Consider the following 20,023-nt stretch of genomic DNA (forward strand, 5'->3'; position numbering starts at 1 on the left):
GAGAGGAGTACTTTATGGAGGTTTGGTGTCCTCAAGGCACCCTTGCAAAATATATTCATCTTGGGGCACTGCGTGACGACGATACGCACCAATGATGGGAACCTGAAGACGCAATTCATGGGGGAGAAGCTCTGAAGGCTTGGTAAACCGTCAAGTATCAAATCTCGCAGCTTGGGGAAAGAGATCTCCTCTACTCCATTTCCATCATCTGTTACCACGTCTTCCATTACACCACAATTTCTTAGGGTTAGCCGAGTAAGGTGCACCAGACTTGTCACTGCTGAGCAAGTCCCCAAATGAACTAAACCAGCGCAAACCTGTACTCCTAAATACGTCAATCTCTGGAATGAAGTCGGGGATGGAAGTACGATTGATAAACTCGGGCATTCTGCAACACACACATATTCAATCTGTTTGAGGATTTTAGCCATCAAGGAGCCATCTTTCCAGACTCGCCTCAGGTTACACAGCTTGAACAAGTTAAGTCGCCTCAGATTTCCAAGTGCATTGAGAGGTTTTTGCAAGTCAGTAAGTCCTCCATAGCGAGTGGCTCCCCCATTTCTAGATGCATCTTCTGGAAATATCTCCTCGAAGGAACTACACACCACAATAAGCTCTTCTAGATTGGGGAATCTCTGGAGAAGGAAGTCGGAGGGAAAAGCGACATCTTCATCATGGTAGCATGCCAAAACCAGCCCTATGAGATTGCCAAAGATGTAATGCGGCGAGGTCTTCGCAACATCCTCCCCCGTTAATGTCAATCTCTCCAAGTGTGGTATGACCTGTGGGATTCCGTTTAATTAGGCCACCAAAAGTAAATACGGGGCGGGGCGGGGCGGGGCGGGGCGGGGGAATAATTAAAGTCTGCTTCCATTTATTGAAAAAAGAACCGGTAGGCATTTCGCCCCTTTTATTAAAAAAGAAAACAAAACATCTTTCTGGAGCCAGACGATCAAGCATTGATGACCATTATACAAGGTATGTTGTTAGCGGTGTGCCCAGTTCAATTACAATATGTTCCGTGAATTCGGATATAAAAAGTTATTAGTAAATGATACTTCAGCTATTTCAATTGTCAACTAATTAAATCCAAAAGGTAAAATAAACATATGAATTTCAACAAGTTCATAGAAAAAACTTAAAACAAAACTCATTTGTTTTACAAAATCATGTTACTTTTATAATAAGTAGATGCGTTTCATTAGTAAGATGATGTATTATTTTGTTGCACTCTATTTTCTAAGGTGCAGTTCTCATATCTATTTTACTATAGATCATGAGTAGCGCATGGGCTTCACCCTTCTATGACTTTTGACAAGAATGCATTCAAACTAAACTAATGATTGGCAAAATTTTTATTTATGGGATATGGGCGAAAAAGTGATAAAACAAGATATAGATTATGTTTCAAAATTTTGATGGAAAAAGAATAAATAATTAAGACAATTTGGTCATGCTTACAATAGATAAATGAAATGTCAAATAAGCTAAGAAAACAAACTAAAAGTACATAACCCCAAATAAACTGATGTTTGTAGTATTCCGTGGGGTAAAAAACGGAACCTAATTCTGTGTTGGTATATCACTGATATACCTATCAAATTAAGGTTGGTAATTTCAAATAAATGTTAGTAACTTCAAAGCATAGGTAAGTCACTGAAATAAACGTTAGTAGATTATTATATTAGTTGTTGAGCTTGAAATTATAATGAAACATTAGTACTTTTCAAAATCTGCAAGATAAAAAGTTGCTTAGCGACTAAAATCAGTTGGTATATTAATTTAACGATGTCGGTACATCAATCAAATTAAGGTTTGTAATTTCAAATTAAAGTTAGTAATTTCAAGGGCATTGGTTATTCATTAGAATAAATATTGGTTGATTATGAAAGGTGTTTGTATACTTGAAAATGTTGGCACTTTTCAAAACCTAACAAGATAAAAAGTTGGCAAGTAGCTAAAATCAGTTTGTATCTTAATGTGACGAATGTCAGTACATCAGCAAAATTAAGTTCGGTAAATTAAAACGAAGTTAGTAATTTCAAGTACGATGGTCAGCCACAAGAATAAATGTTGGTGGATTGTTAAAGAAGTTGGTAATTTTGAAAGTATAAATTTATTTCAAAGTATAACAAGATAAAAAGTTTGCAAGTAACTAAAGTTAGCGGATACATTAATGTGACAAAATTGGTACGTCAGTCATATTAAGATTGGTAATTTCAAATTAAAATTAGTACTTTAAAGGGTTTGGTAATTGCATTAACAAATGTAAGTAGATTATAAAAATTTGGTAAGTGATTAAAAGTAGTTTGTCTTAATGTGATGAATGTTGTTACATCCATCAAATGAAGTTTAGTAATTTTGAATAAAAGTTGGTAACTTTCAAAGCGTTGGCAAGCCACAAAAGTAAATGTTCGTAGATTATTAACATAGTTAATAATTTTTGAAGGATAAATAAATGTTGGTATTTGACAAAACCTATTGATAAGTTACTAACACGTGACTGGATAAGCAAGTTACCCGCGATACTTGACGGTTACTAATCATTGTCGAGCGTGGAACTTTGTTCCGTAGCTAAGCTGTTTATATGCCAAATAAACATAATACCAATTTTTTAAGAATTTTAGCGGACTAGGAAGGTCAACATAAATTAAATAGGTAAATCCAGCCATAAGACATGCCACTAACATGATGGACTAGATAAGACACGAGCGGCTCATTAGAAGCATGATTTGTGTATGCAAGTAAATCCAATAAATTGTTCTTTCTTTTTTCAACGTAAGAGCAGGGATCACTAGATTATATTCCAAAGAATATGAGATGGAAATAAATAACTTCAATCAATATTCAAATTTCTAAGCAATTCACAGGTGTGGTTATATGAATATTAATAAGCATAAAAAATTTGACAATTTCAATTTCCCATTGAAAATAACAAAGGACCGAGAGCTATCCACATAAATCAATGAAGACAAAGACAGAGAGCTAGAATTAAGTAAGGTACCTTTCCGAAAGAAAAGAGTGCAGGTGGGTCTTCGCAGGTAGCAGTATCTTGGCAGCTTTGGATTTCACAAGCAAATGAGAGTGACTTCATTTTGCCGCAGTGTCTCACATGCAATTGCTTCAAGAGTGGCCATGTTGAAGTATGACTATTCCTATAAAAGCTCCTTAGTTCCGGTAACTCATATAAGCTCAAGTCGGTCAATTGTGAAAAGAAGTGATTACTTGCACTTGTGCCTACTTCGTCTTCCTCTATTATAATTTGTTCCACCCCACAAGACCATACTTGAAGCACCTCAAGCTGTGTCATACTTTTTGCCACCGAGCTTGGAAATAAACTTTTGAGACTCTCACACTCAACTGCATTCATGCATCGTAAGTGTCCAAAGGTAAGACCTCTTTTAGGAAGTCCATTCCACACGTGCTTCATTTTTGGGAGCCGTGTCAAAACTAATTCTCTCAATTGAAAAGTGCTTGTAGAATGACATTCACTAAAATTGTAATCTTGGACGTGAAAAACCACTTTTAAGGACCCACAATTGGTCACATTTAGCTTCTCTAGGTTTTTAAATTTTGTGAGGATGGTATAAGATGAAAATATAGATGAAAGTTTCTCACAATACTCCACTATTAGTGTCTTGAGTTTGCTAAAGGCATTTGAAGCAAGCTCATCCAGCCATAATTTTTCCACATTATCCATGTGCGAGATCTTCATCGACTCCATACTAGGGAACTCAATCTGTAATTTTTCAAATTAATTTATTAGAACCAACTCTCTATTCCCCTTGAAAAAGAGAAGACTGTGATTTCAAGAACAAGGAAAATCACAAGATAGACATTATTGATAGAACAGAAAGAAAAAAAAAATAGATGCATGTTATTTTCTTTTTAGCAGATGCTATCCCCTAAAATCCATTCTCTTTTCATATTTTTTTTAAAGTAGAAAGCATAAATATATAATATATCAAGCATTATGTTTGAGCAGTAGCGTAACCCACAACCACCTTAGTTAGACGAGCATAATCATATCACACTTCATATGTTTCCCATGAACCTCAAATTTAGTCTATGTTAAATTCCGCCCATTACAACACATACACAATAGCCAACATACTCTCCCATTTCTTTGAACCATTTAAAAAATGTAACTTGTGCATTATAAGGTATGATAACGACAAAACAAAAACCAATTCACACAAACCAATGCTTCATGGATCTTGCCCTCCAAATGTCCTCCGCAATGTATAGACTCCAAGTATTTTTTTTGATCTGGTATAGACTCCAAGTATACATGACAAAGAAATCCAACAATTAAATTAAAAGATGGTAGAGTGCAGGTATGTACTGTTCAATTGATGTTGGACGGGATTCTCCAACCACTAGCTGATTTGTTTCTTTTTTTAGTTGAGTTATTCAAAATTTTCAAAGATTTAGGATATTGATCTTGAATTATTTCTCTTAATAGCTTAACTCTCCTATTTAAGTTGCCTATAAATATAGATGCAGAAAATAATTTTCTGTAGATCTAATGTTGAATCGATTTGATTACTAAGTTTGCCTATTTTACACATCTTTTCCCCACCTGAATTGGCTTTTTTTATCTCTTTCATCTCTCTCTAGTTTCTCCATCTTTTCTTATTATCTTATTTTCCTCCACTTTCAACGAATCTAAACCTAACTTTCTACATGCTTTCATTCGACATTAGTTGGTATCGGATCTAGATTTGTTCTTCATCAATTGATCTTCGAGCTAGATTTCTTCAAAATTAATTGGTATCAGAACTTTGCTTTGAGTACGTTTTATGGTTTTGCAACTATTCTAGACCAAGGGCCCATGCCATGGTACTTATTTTAGTTGCTATACTTGCATTTCTGAGCTGATATGCTCATGAAGATATATGGGATTCATGCCTATTGAAACTTCAGTCACCATTATTGCTGATTTGGAGCCACTCAATGTTTGGTATAATTTTCTCTTTGAATAATGTTGCAATATTTATTAGATCTGGTATGCCGAAATTTGAAAAGAGTAGGAGTTATCAAGATCATTACGTCGATTGGTATGGCAATTATTATTATAATTATTATGTTATTCTAATAATTTTGACTATAAGGAGTAATACGACTATTGCCGTGATTATGAATATTATAAATCCTTAACAATCTTGAAGAGTTTAAATAAACTTTAATGATCTGAGAGAATATTTCAACAATTTTGGTAAGAATTGAATAGATTTTATTAAAAAAACTGTAAGGAAGATAAGAAAACGGTCCAAAATCAGTTTGCGAGTGAGCAAACAGCATGAATAAGTACTATTAATGTCTTGAAGAGTTAAATAAGGACTCTGGTTATGAGAATAGTGAAGTGAGTGGAGTACAATTCTACTGACTAATTCTGGATGAATTTATTTAAACACCTTCTGAAATTTAATAAATTCAGGAATGTAATTTCTCCTATTGATCATTCACAGAAGTGAAAAATTCGTGATGCTAAAATTTGGTCTAAAATACTTACCATAACCTTATACTTCCAAGGTGCATATCCAAATCTCACTTTTGTGGATTATGCGATTATTCGGTGCGGAGATTTCTTGAATTTTGCAACAACCATTATGTCAGGCGCTTTGCATGTAGAAAAGATTTTTCGCAGGGCAAAAGTTGTTTTCTCTGACTCAGAGGAAGAGCCACCAGAGAAAGGACTTGACTTCTTCTTGGGGTGGGGGCGCGGATTGATTTGTTTAGTTAATTTATTTATATATTGAGTTTAGTCTTTATTTTTTTCAAAATATATTGAGTTTAGTTATAAGATACTATTTCTCTCATTTAGATATGCTTACTTAGTTTGAACTCTTGTTTTAATTACCCATAAATATAGGCCAGGATACTAATTTTTTCTTCAGTTTTGAGGATGAACTCATTGATTAATGAGTTTGCCTATTTGGCGTTTCTTCTTCCTCGCCTGAATTGGCATTTCTGTCTCTTTCTTCACTCTATCTAGTTTTTCCCTCCTTTCTTGCCATCTGATTTCCCTTCAATTTTTATCATTCTGAACCACCCTTGCTATGCACTTTCGTTCTATATTATCGGTTGCTAACATATGTATCATACACCTAGTAAAAAGCTTTTCCAATTTTTTGTGATAGCGAAAGACACCTCCATTGAAATATGTTTGAGTTGTACTATAACCCAAAGCCACCAATCTGGCCTGTCTTAGATTTCGCTCATTGCAGCACACACATACACAATAGCCAATAGACTCTCCCATTTCTTTGAACCATTTAAAATTATAGTTTGTGCGTTGTAAGGTTTTGACGAAAAAAAAGCCAATTAGCACAAACCAATGCCTCGTGGATCTTCCACTTCAAAATTTTCTTCGACAAATTTTAGATTCCAAGAAAACATGACAGATACCGAAGAAAAAATCCGACAATTAAATCAAAAGATGATAGACTACGGTAGGATGGGATTCTTCAACCACTAGCTGGTTTGTTTCTTTATTTAGTTTAGTTATTCGATATCCTTTCAAATTATCTGATTTTCCTCCGGTTTTCACAAATCTAAACCTAACTTTCTACATGCTTTTGTTTGACATAAGTTGTTATCGGATCTAGATCTGTTCGTCATCAATTGGTATCTGAGCTAGATCTCTTCAACACCAATTGGTATTAGAATTTTTCTTTGACTAAATCTTATCATTGTGCGATGATTCTAGACCGAAGGCCAATGCTATGGTACTTATTTTGGTTGATACACTTGCATTTCTGATTCGATGTGCTCGTGAATAGCATTCATGCCCATTGAAAGTTCATCCGCCATCCTTGCTGATTTGGAGCCACTCCATGTTTTGTATAATATTCTCTTTTAATATTGTTTCAATATTTATTAAATCTAGTATAAAAAAGTGTAAAGGTTTATTAAGATTATTATGTTAATTTGTATGACATTTACGATTATTATGAGTCATGTTATTTTAATAGTTTTGACAAGATTATTACGACAATTGCTGTAACTATGATCATCAAAAATCTTAAATAATCTTGAAGTGATTAAACTTATTTTTTAGTGAGTGGGTTAAAATTGAACTAACTAATTTGGATGAATTTATATAAACACCTTTGTATTTTAATAAATTCATAATTGCCATTTCTCCTATTGATCATCCATAGCCCTCGCCAGTGGCCCTGGAAGGGTCGACCGCCCTCGCCGTGACCCTCGTGAGGGTTGTAGGCTCTCGACAGCGGGAAGTGTCGGTCCCTATTTAGCCCCTCCCCCTTGACTTGCGATGTCTTGCAGGATTATTTTAATCCAGTTTTCATATTCACTGTTTTACTACTGTTGGATTTCTTCTATTTTTTAGTCCTTTTTCTGTTCTTTTTTGTATATTTTTTTGTATATTTTTCCAATGTGGCAATATTAAAACAACACCCTTTTGTGCTTGAGGAAGCTCCATCACTGCATTAATTGCCACGTAGGACTGCAAATATGATGAAAATGAAAATGCAGATTTTCCATCTACAAAAAAACAAAAGACTTAACAAGTCCGAAAAAGTGCATAAAGAGTACAATTATTACGACTTAAATGCATGTTAAAAGAGTTTTAGAGATTAAGTGCACACAAGTTTTAGGACTTGTGATGTCATTATCGCTTGATCTTACATCAATAAAGATTTAAATTTGAGGTAACCTCTTTAGTATCATCTAGACTCTAGGCTAGTTAAATGATGTTAACTAGAGCTTAGCCTCTAAGTAATATATGTATTTCAATCACAGTATTAATGAAACATTACATTAGTCTAAAATTTGAGAGTGAAAGAAAAATATATCAAGTTTTGGAAATTTATGAAAAAGTTTCGATATACGTGTCAATATGTTAATTTTAGAGAAATAGCTTTAATATGTTTGTAATTAATTTAAAGTCAAAAAATTGTAAAAGAAAATGATAAGCCAGCATAAGTCACCCCCATGGACCCTTATATTGTCTAGCTCAAAGCATCAGGGACAAGAAACTAAATATGCCATCAAAGAAGAATGCGCACAAACCTTATCGACCAGCAAAAGCGGTTGCTGCATTGGAACGCTGCCCTCTAGTCTTCCACAATTGGCATCTCCTAGAATTACCTCCACAGCTTTACAATCTTCAACGGTAAACTCTTTCAAGGAGGGCCACTCTGAAATATGCTTCCCATGGCAGAAACTCCTGAGCTTTATCATTTTGTGAAGATATAGAGTGACAAGTTGAGGAATTACAATTATGTCAATTGCTTCTTCAGGTTTCTCCTCTTCTCTAGCAACAATGTACTCCATCTCTCCACAACCCCCTAGACCAAGATACTGGAGCTGTAATAGACTTTTTGCCGTCGACATTGTAAAAAGGTTTCTCAGACGTGGGCACTCCTCAACTGTCAAGGACTCCATACAGTGAAGCAGCCTCTTCCCCATGAGTGAAGGAATGACATTCAATAGGTCGGGACACCGCTTCACCTCAAGGACCTTTAGTTGGCAAATGGACTCATCGGGCATCTCATTCTCCCAAAGTCCTTTTGATTGAATTCCTGTTAGATGTAGCTCTTCTAATTTGGGAAATACAACCTGCATACGCATCACCTGGCTAAAGTCACAATGACTAGCATCGAAGCAAAGTTTCTTATGTGTCCAAAGCATCACAAAGAAGAAAGCAAATCACATGAGCAGCGATACAGCTGAGATAAAGGAAAGAGGAAAACCTTCTCGTCAAATAAAGAATGTGGACTTTCATCAAAACTGGAAGATCCCTCATTCATCGCCTCCACTCTTGGTGCTGGCAGCCTCATTATGAATGCCTTGAATTCAGTGCACTCCAAAATTGAGAGATTTCTAAGGGAGGGAAACTCATATGCACAAGTTCCTGAGCTGAAACTAATCAAGCTCTTAAGGGAACAAAGCTGCAATGTACGTAAATGAGAGAACTTCACCGCCTCCAACTTTCGCTCTTCACTTTCTTCCGTGGCAACTACTTCCTGCATGTTATTGCAACCAAAAACATCTAGCATCTCAAGTTTATCAAGAGTCGTGGATGTGTCATTTGTGAAGAGATATCTCAAACTGTGGCAACAACGCAACCTAACATAAGTCAAACTGGGAAGACTCAATGTTGCTTCGGCGCTGCTTGTCACAAACGCATTCAGCCTCGGTAGGTCCCGCAACTTCACTTCTTTTAAGTCCAACAAGACCAGACGTTTTTTCCTTTTCTTAGTATTGACAGCAACATGCTCCATTAATGCTTCCAAAGAGGCACACTTGACCACCATAATCCTTTTCAGGCTCCGGAGCCTCTCTATGAAAGTTGATGGAAAAATATAGGACAAATTTTCACAATCTCGGACCGTGATGGATGCTAGTTTGCAGAATGATTCTTCAGAAAGTTGATTGTGCCATATCTTCATCAACCCACACAACGACACGAGGGTCAACTCTTCCAAGCTCGGAAAAAGAACCTGTATGAAAGGACCATATGTTAGTTTCTCGTACATGAACTTATAAATATCCTGATTTGGATGAAGTTGGTTACCCATGATAATATGCTCTATAATATATTTTCAAGAATGAAGTTGGTTACCCGAGTTTATACCATTGTAATAGAAAAACAATAGATGCATGGAGTAGCAAGAGGCTTTAAAGGACAAGCTGATAGATAGAGTTTTCAACTACTTCATCGGTGATAAGACTACAGTTACCAAGAATAATTTCTACGATAAACATAAAATAGAAAACTCCATAGATATTTACTCACATTTTGATTGAAGAGTATAGGCAAGGACAAGCTAGAGTTGACACCACCAAATGCTTGTTGTAAACTTGTATCAGCTGTTACCGTTTGTTGCTTTCCTTCGAATGAAGAGAATGTTATCATCCTGGGGCATCCAGTTATCGTCAGCCTTGTTAAGGTTGGACAGTGAATACGGTACTTCCCATAAGAGAATGTCCTGAGATTTGGCAATTCCTCAAGAGATAAGGAGGTTAATAGAGGGAACTCTAAAGTGTCGATGGATGCAGCTTCCTCTGGTTCTTCTTCTTGCACATCTATAATATCCTCCAATAGTTTACAACTTGCTATTTTAATTTCTTTTATTTGCTGGAGTGCTTTAGCCATGGAAGAAGAAAAAAGAAACCTCAAGTTCTCACAGTTTTGCACCTTCAGTACCCTTAAGTTTTGGAAACACAACGCTAGTCTTGGATTCTTGTTCCATATGTATCCCAACCTTGGTAAGTCACTCAAGGTTAATGTGGTCAATTGCGATAGAATCTTGACATCCCCACTTGTTGTCAGTCCTTCAAGGTCGAATACGTTTCCTAGTAACTGACATCTTTCAATGGTTATGGCTTCCAAATTCTGTAGCTTTATTACCAAATTTGATCGGAAGATGCTCAAGAGGAATGCGCAATCCTCTACCTTTAGAAATTTTAGGTTCCTTACATCTGAAGGAAATTGAGAGTTCCATATCTCTTTCAATTTGGGAAGTTCAGATAGTGTCAAGGACTCCAACCAGGGCAATGCAACCTTAAAAAGCAAGGAGAATCACGTTATGAAGGCATATGCATCAATTTTCCTTTAGTTGCGAGGAGTGGATAACCCCACATAATTTCACAATACTTGTAACTAAAAATTATGAACACGCAAATCGAGTGAAAATAATAAAGGAAATAATCGCACATAATAGATTTGAAGATGATGGAAGAAAAGGCCGAGTAGTGATTTCGACTTTTACCTTTTTCTTCTTTAAATTTTATCAACTTTTACACTTGACTTATCATTTACGTTTTATGTATTGGGAGTATACTATATATGTGACAAGAGGAGGAAGTTATAATCCCTAAGTTATTGAGCTTATTGAATTTACCCTCACATTTTGTGCTTTCTAAAATTTGAAAATTAATGGCATAGACTGAATTAATTCTTGTTAGTCATTGATTGTGGTCTTACATAATATCTCAAACGACAATGTAAAAAAAATATCTCAACTAGTTTCTACCAAATCGTCATGAACTATAATATTAAGTTAAAAAAAAGACATAGAACAACATTAAACATAACAACGAACATTATTTAAAGGACTTGTAATTGACAAACATATAAAAACTATACTTTTAATTGATTAAAAGGTGTAATTTGAGTCTGGCATTTTTCTTCAAAGTATTCCAAAAAAAACCATGCTTTATCAAAAGATTGAAAGTAAAAATTAATTATAAATTTATGAAGTAGTCATAAAAATTTGTTGTCCCCGAGCATAACATGGGCTAAAATTCTAGTATATCTGTAATGCGGAATGGATGACTTATCAAACCAAAGTCAAAAAGGGGTTCATCAATTTGAGATCCATGGTCGGCCATCAGATCCATGAACTGGTCGTAGTAGCACCATATGGGCATGAAAGTTAATTTCAGCAATGGATTTAATTTTACCTATATAAGAACCTAAGATACCCTTTCTCGTCATAAAAAAATTAATTTATGTGGAGAGTTAGTCATGTAGCCAAGAAAAAGAGCTATAGCCGAGCATCATGCTTTTGCGAAATTACAAAAACTGTTTTTTTTTTTTTTATCATCATGCTTATACCTCGGAGCCATATAATCTCTAAAATATAATCTAAAAAAGGGTTTCCAAATTTTTGTCTACACTAACAGAATAGTTACAGAAACTGTTTTTCTTTTTTGGTCGAAAATACAGAAACTGTTAAATCCAAGCAATAGCAAACAAATAAATGCTAGATGTATTTCTAATAAATACTTTAAAGCAATGTTTTATTACAAAAAAAAAGAAATTTAAACATGTGCAGCGCACATAAATTCTACAATTAATATTAGAAAAGTAGTTAAAATGAAGATTTGTGGTAGATTTGATGAAAATAGAAGGTCCATGTTACAACCAGGGGTAACGAAAATAAATTGCCCTATTGGACATTATATTTGATTTTTGATTTCGTAGTCACATAATAGTCCATCGATTAACATGTAAGAGTATAAAAAAATCATATAATGGAAGTTTGTTTAGAGCCACATTTCCACAAAAAATAAATTGAGGATAATTCTAAAGTCAATACTTTAATGTGTTTATAAATCAAATATCTAAATAATCAAATTCGAATAAACTCAATACCTTTTAACACAAAACACTAAACTACACAAATGTTATTAAATTATTGTTGCCGTTTGGTTGATAAATGCATATTACTTTGTTAAAATTACACAAAATTTCTATACATTATATCTCCAAAGTATATATTTCAATAAGTAAATTTTTTTAAAGACCGCAAAATGTGTGGGACTTTAACTGATACCTTTGAAAGGTATGGAGGAAATTGGAAAAGGCTATAAAAATGGGAAACTTTATTCACGTTATTTTGTCTATCTTTCCCCATATTTTGTTATCGAGAGTATCACGAATTGAGTAATGAACTAACGCATGCTTAAAACAAGTATTTTTCTATGATTAACATATTTAGTTGAAGGCAATATCCATGTTTGTAACAAACTCATCAGATTAGTCAGAGAAGGTTTCCTCCAATTAAGATGGTCCGGATGAATGGGAACATGACTCTTTTAGAAAGCATGAAATTTACCTGTTGCCCATCCAAGAATACGGCTGAGTGGTCCTCAGTTTCATAGAAGCTCAGCATCTCTGGCAAGTTTTGTAACGTTAGCCTACGTATCTTGCATGACTTCACGTTGGCATCATCATCAATTTCGTCTCTGTATTCATCTGCTTCGGCATCTCCGATAATTCGTTGCATCAAGTGGCATCTAGTTATTTCAATCTCTTCTAGCTGCAGGAATATATGTGCCATGGACGAAGGAAACAAATGTTTTATTACATCGCATTCGTCCACTCTCACAATCTTTAATTTGCTGAAGGATTCTGGGGGAAGACAATCGTGACAAATCTTCTCCAAGTTGTTCAAATTCACTAGAACCAATGATTCGAGTCTCGTAAATGTAGGGCACTGTGTGGAGTCAACAACGTACTGAAATGAGTGGTTATTTTTTACGAAAAGATGCTTCAATTCCTGAAAACCTTTGGTGCACAAGTTGTGAATGCTATCTCTGCCATCTTGCAATCCATCCAAGTAGAGATCTTGCGTTCTCCCCAGACATTCCTGCATACACACTTCACGAAGAAGATTGCCAGAATCCAGGCTAAGCTCTAAAGTTCTGGATTCTTTGTATTCAACCCACCAAAACACAAATGCCCCAATTCGGATTTTATGCTCGTTTAGATTCCCAAATGGTAGGTCGCTTGAGAGATTGGTAGAATGAGGAATGGCAATGGACAAAGTGCTCAACCTTTTCATGTTCTTCAACTCAGCTAGGCTGGTGTTGCTTCGTAGTTCTTCATCCTCGGCCTCCCACTGATCAAAACTGTCTTCCATATGCAGTTCTTCTAAATTTACCAAGCTTCCAAGCACACCAGGTTCAATAACCTCGAGCCCATTACACCCAGTCAAGTCCAAAAATCTCAATTCTGTAAGTCCACCTATTTCCGTGGGTAGCCGAGCGATTGCAGATCCGTGGAAGCTTAGGAACTGCAATCTTTTCAGCTTTCCAAGAACACGCACGTCCTCCAGATGGCAGAAATCAAGATATAGCGACTTGAGGTTCTCAAGGAACTCAATCGATGAAGGTAGAGACGTGAAAGATAGACGAGTAAAGTCCAAGACTTGGAGCTCCTCCGTAGAATCAAAAAATGACTCGGAAATTTTGAGAGATGAGTTGTCTTCATATAAAAGAAGCATTCTTAAATTTGGACAGTCCAATTTTTTTGGAAGCTCATCAATGCCAACAAAAGGGAAGGACATTGCGGTGCATTTTTGGAGATCATCCTTTGACCATTCTTTAAACCCATAATCCTCCCTCCCAACCAAGGCATTCCATTGAGTGGAAGCAATAGAGATGGCCTCGTCAACAAATATGTCATGCATTTTGATCTCTTCCATGTTATCACTATCTAGTAACAAAGAAGAGTCCTGCAGTCTATGTAGATCCATAATCAACTTATCCCTAGCATCTTCTATGGTCTTGAATTTTTTATATAAACCTAAACCCATGCAGTATGCTAGGGAACACCTCATGACAATTCTCCCAGAGTCTAGAGCAGAAACCAAGAACAATGATTTGATCCTCTCATCTTCTAAGTCATTGTAATTTAGTTCCACTATTGATTTTGCATCCGATAATTCCATATTGGTCAAAGCATTCCTCCATTCAGCCATATCTCCATGCTTCAACCTTTTTGCCACCGATAGAATCAAAAGAGGCAAGCCACCACACTTCTTGACCACTCCATCCACCAAGGGTTTAAAATGAGGATCGTTAACTTTGTCCTCCACTGTCCTTTCAAAAAGTTTTCGTGCTTCTCCATGCTCCAACTCATTAAGTCGGAATTCTCGGTCAATGCCCATGTCAATGCGCAAAACATCTCGGTATCTAGACGTTATCAATAGCTTGCAGCTTCTTACTTTATTATCATCACCGCAAGGGATTCCAACTTCGTTTAACTCTAGCTTTTTCCACAAATTATCTAAAATGATGAGAATGTTTTTCTTAGGATCACACTCTAACCTCTCACGCAAATGATCTGCTCTCCCACGAACAGTTTCCACATTCATTAGCTTCAAGCCCAATGCGTCAGCGATTTCTCCCTGGATTCTTTTTGGATCTGGTTTGCGTGATACATCTACCATGGCAACCTCATTGAACATCTTCTCTCCCTTAACTCGCTTTTCGATGTCCACCAAAAGCTTGGACTTGCCAACTCCACCTGGTCCATACACCCCAATCGCATGGACCTTGTCATCAGCTAAAGCCTTCATTACATCCTCAGTGATTGAAACCCTCGACTCCAGGGCATCTTCTTTCTTGTCAACAGATCTTGTAGCGGAAGTGACGGCAGTGACAATTCCTGCCGGAGTATTCTCATAGTAGACCTTCTTGAAGTTACTATTTCTGCTTTTTCCATGGAGTCCCTGAATGACTTTAGTTGTCTCCTTCACCTTTTTGCCTATCGGATGGCGCACCAAGGGGTTGGGAATCCACCCGCGAAAGCAAGCGTTCTTTGCGTTTTTGCCACGTTCTAACAGTTGTTGTGCTTCCTCAACCTCCTTGGTCGCACTCTCCAGCCAATCCTTAACATCAGTGTGTATAGGTTTTCCATCATACATGGCTTCATTGACGGAGCATTGCACCCTTTCCTTTGCAATCTCCAGCTCCTGGACTCCATTTTTGAGATCTTTGACGTAGCTCTTGTAGCATAGCACGTACCCAAATTGACGGCCAATGGGAGCAAACAGGTACTCACCGAATTTCGAAACTAGGTTCACCGCAACAGAGGTAAAAAAACTCCCGGCCATTTCTTCCTTCTTTTCTAGAAATTTCTTTTCCCCACCTTTTTTCCTCTTTTCTGTCTCCTTGTTTTTGCTTAAACAAATGGGCCCGAAGGAAACTGAAGAGAGAACATAACTAATCACTCTATGTATGAAAAGAAAGGAAGAACAAAGTGATAAAACAATGAGAACATTGAAACAAAACCAAAGATATGAGAGAGAGAGAGAGAGAGAGAGAGAGAGAGAGAGAGAGAGAGAGAGAGAGAGAGAGAGAGGCAAGAGCAATGTATATAAACAGGAGAGTTTGAGGAATATCAGCAAGAGCAATTTAGAATAATCTTAAGGACTTCCATTATCCTGATAAAATTAGAATGAGGAAAAAAAAGAATCAAATATGTTGGCACCTAAATTTTGGTTATTCATTTAGGGTTTAATTATATAGAAAATTAAGGATTAATTTCTAACCCCTAAATAAAAATGATTTTCGTTAAATTGCATAAACATATAAGTATTAGGAGAACTTGCATTAATAGTAATAGGATTTATTAGAATTTTATCCTTTAAAAAAAAAGGGGGGGCTAGCCGGGTCGGGCCGGGTCGACCCGGCCCTTATCTCCTTTCCTGGCTAGGCTCGGCCCAACCCTTCTTTTTCTTTTCTTTACGCGGGCCGGCCCATCTTCCCTTTCCCTTGGCCCGGCCCGCATACTGTTCCTCTTTCTTCCCCATCGCCTATGAAGCGGGAAGTTCCAGCGGTAGGGACGGAGTAGGGAAGGCAGAGGGGCGCGGAGTGTGGCAGAGGGTCGCCCGGAGCGATCTTAGGGTCGGGGCCAGGCCGGCCGCCACAGGATTGCGGCCGGGCGTGCCGGCCAGCCTGAAAGGGCGGCCAAAACAGAAGGTGAGAGGGGGGAGCCATTGGAACCGAGAGAGCGAAAAACAGAGGAGAGAGCAGAGAGAGAGAGAGAGAGATCGGAATCGAGAGAGAAATCCGAGATTGAAGAGCCCTTCGTCGGTGACCGCCACGCCTTAGCTGCGGCTGATGACCCTCCGGCGCATCTCCTTTCCAGCGATAACGTCACGGTGGGTCTCGGCCCTGAGCTCTCATGGGGTCTCGTTTTGTTTGATTAGCGGTCGATTCCCCGAGGATTCCGGCTTAGAGGCGTGCCAGGCGACCGGACATAGTCCGATCTATCGAGCTCGCCCTCATTTGCCACCGCCGAGCCAGATGGGGACGACGCCACCAAGCCCCCCTGTTTCGGCTCCCCCTTTGCTCTATTTTTTGGAGTCTCGGCGGGCCGAGGCTCGCCGGCGCTCATTTTCAGTTGTTCCCGAGCATAGGCGAGCCTTCCCTAGCACTTCACCCTACTTTTTTCTCTCTCATCTCATCTCTTCATCTTCTATGTTTTTTGTTGAGTGACTAAAATATCCTTCTTGTTTGAAAATCAGTTAATCATCAATTACCCATACTTTTTGTTCCCCACTGTTGCTTCTCTAATCTTCTTTTCTAAAAAAAAGGTGGATTAAATTTTCCAAAATTCTAAGTTTGTAATTCGGGTCCATAAAACACTGCTTTGCTTAGATTGTTAATTCTTTAATGTAGCTTTTCTATTCATCATAATTGTAATGGGATGGCACGAGGCCATTTTTACATTGAGTATTACTGACTCTACTTTTTGACTTGAGCAAAGTATGCATTGTCCAAACTCACTCTCTCTCTCTCTCTCTCACGCACACAAGCACGCAACACAAATACGTGTGCTCATTGTTCATCAACAAACAACTTGCAATTTAAAAATAGACAGGTACCTCATTATTATATATTATTCTATATATAAATAGAAGTATCATATTAATTGGCTAATTCAAGATCTTAGTATCAGTCGTGTTAAGAAAAATAGATATGCACCTTTTTATTCACATAACTTAATAGAAGCTAAAGTATCTAAAAATATGATTTCATAAACAAAATTTTGTAGGATAGTCACATCCTCGCACTTATATCCTCTTTTCTTAGTATCATTACTCATTAGTGAAGATGAAAGCTCACGTAAGCCATCACAAAACCCTCGGTTGTTACCTTATATGTTATTTTAATATACTAGATTTTTTTTTGCCAATTCATATAATAGATTAGCCTGTCAAAAGGTTACATTTATCATATTTAAATTTTTGGCAGTCAACCATAATCTTAAGTCGCACCTTTTATTTACAAGTTGTCACTGATGAACCTAATTTCCAAAACTCTTTTTTGTATATTTCTAATCGTTGTAAATTACTTGAATATGTTTTCTGCAAGTTTGTGCAGTTTGGAAAGGGTTAAAGAAGACCGAGCTTGTCTAAAAACATATCTAGGTACCCAGCTAAACAATGGCAGGATAGCCAGTTAGGTTTGGCTAAATACCTGGCTCTATAGTTTAAATTTGAATTTCGCTCACCCAACCCAGCCAGTGTTTGGGCCATTTTTGAGTTTAAGTGGTCATTTGGCAGTCTCGATGGTAAAAAAACTAGTCATGAAGTGTTAGTAACAACTCGGGGACTATTGCCACTGATGGAAATTAGTCGGGAGAATTTATTTTCCGAAAAAAAGGTAGCCCATTGTCTTGGGCATGTGTGTACATGAAAGTACTTACAAAATCCTCTCTTGTATTCACTTTGCAAATCAACTTCTCACGAGAGAAATTGTTTGTAAATGAATTCACCTTGCTTGTAGAGTTTTATTTCCATTGTAAACCAACCTTTGTATGAGGTTTTACAAAGGTTTCAAATATAGTGGAATGGGCTTAACTCTTGAATGGTCTCGAGAAGTGGAGTAGGCGTTGATTGGGCCGAACTACTATAAATCGTTGTCATTGGCTCAGCCTGATGCTCGAGGGCAAGTCTGGCTTGACTCACAAGAGCAACATATTTTTTATGGTAAGGTAAATTATTATCTAAGCTTCGATAGACCATGCTAACTACTAGCGATCAGAAAAATGCCATTGTTAACAAGGTTTGTTGTTGAAAAATCGCTGCAAAAATGTTTAAAGAAATAGTTAAGTCAAGGTTAATTACGGCCAATTGAAAGGCGTTTCTTTAATAAGAAAAAAAAAGAAATTGTAAAAGAAGGGTGGTCCCTCGGTGTAGCTAAGTTGAATATGCAATTCGACCAAGCTAGACTGCAAAAAAAAATTTCTAGGACCACCTTGCCCCAGTTCACAGGAGCAAGTTAAATTCGCTAACTAATCAGCAAGTTCGGCATTTACAAAGAGGAGATCCAAAGGGTTCAGATTCCAACCCACGCCCCACCCCCAAAAAAAAAAAAACAAAAAACTTTCTTGTCAGTAATTGATAAGCAAGATACACTAGTTCCCTCAGTCTTTTTTAATAAGTAACAAAAAAAAATCACACAGATTGACTTCGTTGATTCGAGCAAATGCGCAAACAAGGAAATATATAGTATAGTCTAGTGAATGTTACACAGTTCAAGATTATCAAATACGAACCGAACACATGTCGACACAAACAAAAGTGGGCTAATACAAAAACATTTATAGTAAATTGTTGGTATCCAATTTTTACTAATATGTCAATTTTGGCTATGTTTGATGTAACGTTCGTTCTCACTTTGATAATTTGTTATCTTGTAGCCTTAAAAGAATGAAATGAATTGACTTAGTTGATCTGATGGAGAAACTCGGCCAAGAAGCATAAAGAACTTGTAGCTTTAGAGATGTACAGGGAAGTTGCACGTTTTAGTATTCGTCCTTAAAGTTGGAAGTTGCAAGAGAGGTGTAAAGCTCTCCATTTCGACAATCAAGCAAACCTACAATCTACGTTTGTATCTACTTTTTCATTACATCAATTTGCTTTTCTCGCAATTTACATTTTCAATAGAATTTATATTTTTCTTGCAATCTTGTATTTTTATCCGTATTTAGCTTCACATAAATTTGCACTCCGTCGAATCCCCATTTCATGCACTTTGTGTGCGAGGTATGGAACCGTGGAGTGAGGGCCAAAATGCTATACTACTGGGTTCAACATATCCAACAATTTATACCAACCGGTTTTAATGAAAAGAATGTAATAAGAAAAATAAGCAATATATGTGATGACAATTTCGAAATGGGGATCTGTATTTTTTTTAAGTGTCTTATTTATATCGATGGTATTGAACTAAAGAATGAAGGTTGGGCTTTTCTGGAGGAGCAGCACAGTGATAAATTTACTGTAAAACGGATTTTGTGTTTGAGAACAAGTTACCTTTGAAAAGATCGAGTTGTTCCCGAGTGCCCAGAAGGCCGTACAAACGGAGGATTTGATTACCTTCACGCCTCGGTGATTCGTCGTGAACCTGGAGTTTATCAAAGCAGAATATCTCAGAACAAAGAGCAGCGTCTCCTTGGATTTCTCGTGATTGGCGCGGTGTTTCTTACCGATGCGTTTCTCTTCTTCAAGCTCTACTAGTCCCTGCACTTGAACAAAGCTTTCCCTTTTCTCTTGCCCCAAAGGATGAACCACATGGGCTTAAGATATAGGAAATCTTTAATGAGGCAATTTTACTTCTTTAACCCTCTTACCTTTTGTCGAAGACCAGCAAAATAATCCCTTCCCCTAAATTGGCGAGAATGCCCTTTGTAATTGGACCGCGTGACCAGGCGGATCAAAATGAAGGACATCTAGAAATGGTGGGG

The 20,023-nt window shown here is 37.0% G+C and overlaps 1 protein-coding gene and 1 long non-coding RNA gene across 2 annotated transcripts; both read right to left on the bottom strand.

Annotated features, from left to right (window-relative positions):
• Positions 1-247: 247 nt before the first annotated feature.
• Positions 248-15,497, bottom strand: LOC115680957 (uncharacterized). Its single transcript, XM_030604807.2, is given in 7 exon segments — positions 248-355; positions 357-782; positions 3,005-3,739; positions 8,041-8,589; positions 8,724-9,473; positions 9,770-10,537; positions 12,597-15,497. Coding segments are annotated over 7 exon segments (6,033 nt in total). The 5' UTR covers positions 15,381-15,497; the 3' UTR covers positions 248-334.
• A 3,256-nt stretch (positions 15,498-18,753) lies between these two features.
• Positions 18,754-19,997, bottom strand: LOC130137777 (uncharacterized). Its single transcript, XR_008816205.1, has 2 exons — positions 19,766-19,997; positions 18,754-19,683 (listed from the first exon to the last, which is right to left on the bottom strand). It is a non-coding gene; the product is annotated as an uncharacterized LOC130137777 (long non-coding RNA).
• Between the last annotated feature and the right edge of the window lie 26 nt (positions 19,998-20,023).

The sequence above is a fragment of the Syzygium oleosum genome, unplaced genomic scaffold, assembly GCF_021117445.2.
Source record: "Syzygium oleosum isolate NSW1041296 unplaced genomic scaffold, Sole_v2.1 Sole_v2.03, whole genome shotgun sequence".
Lineage (NCBI taxonomy): Eukaryota > Viridiplantae > Streptophyta > Magnoliopsida > Myrtales > Myrtaceae > Syzygium > Syzygium oleosum.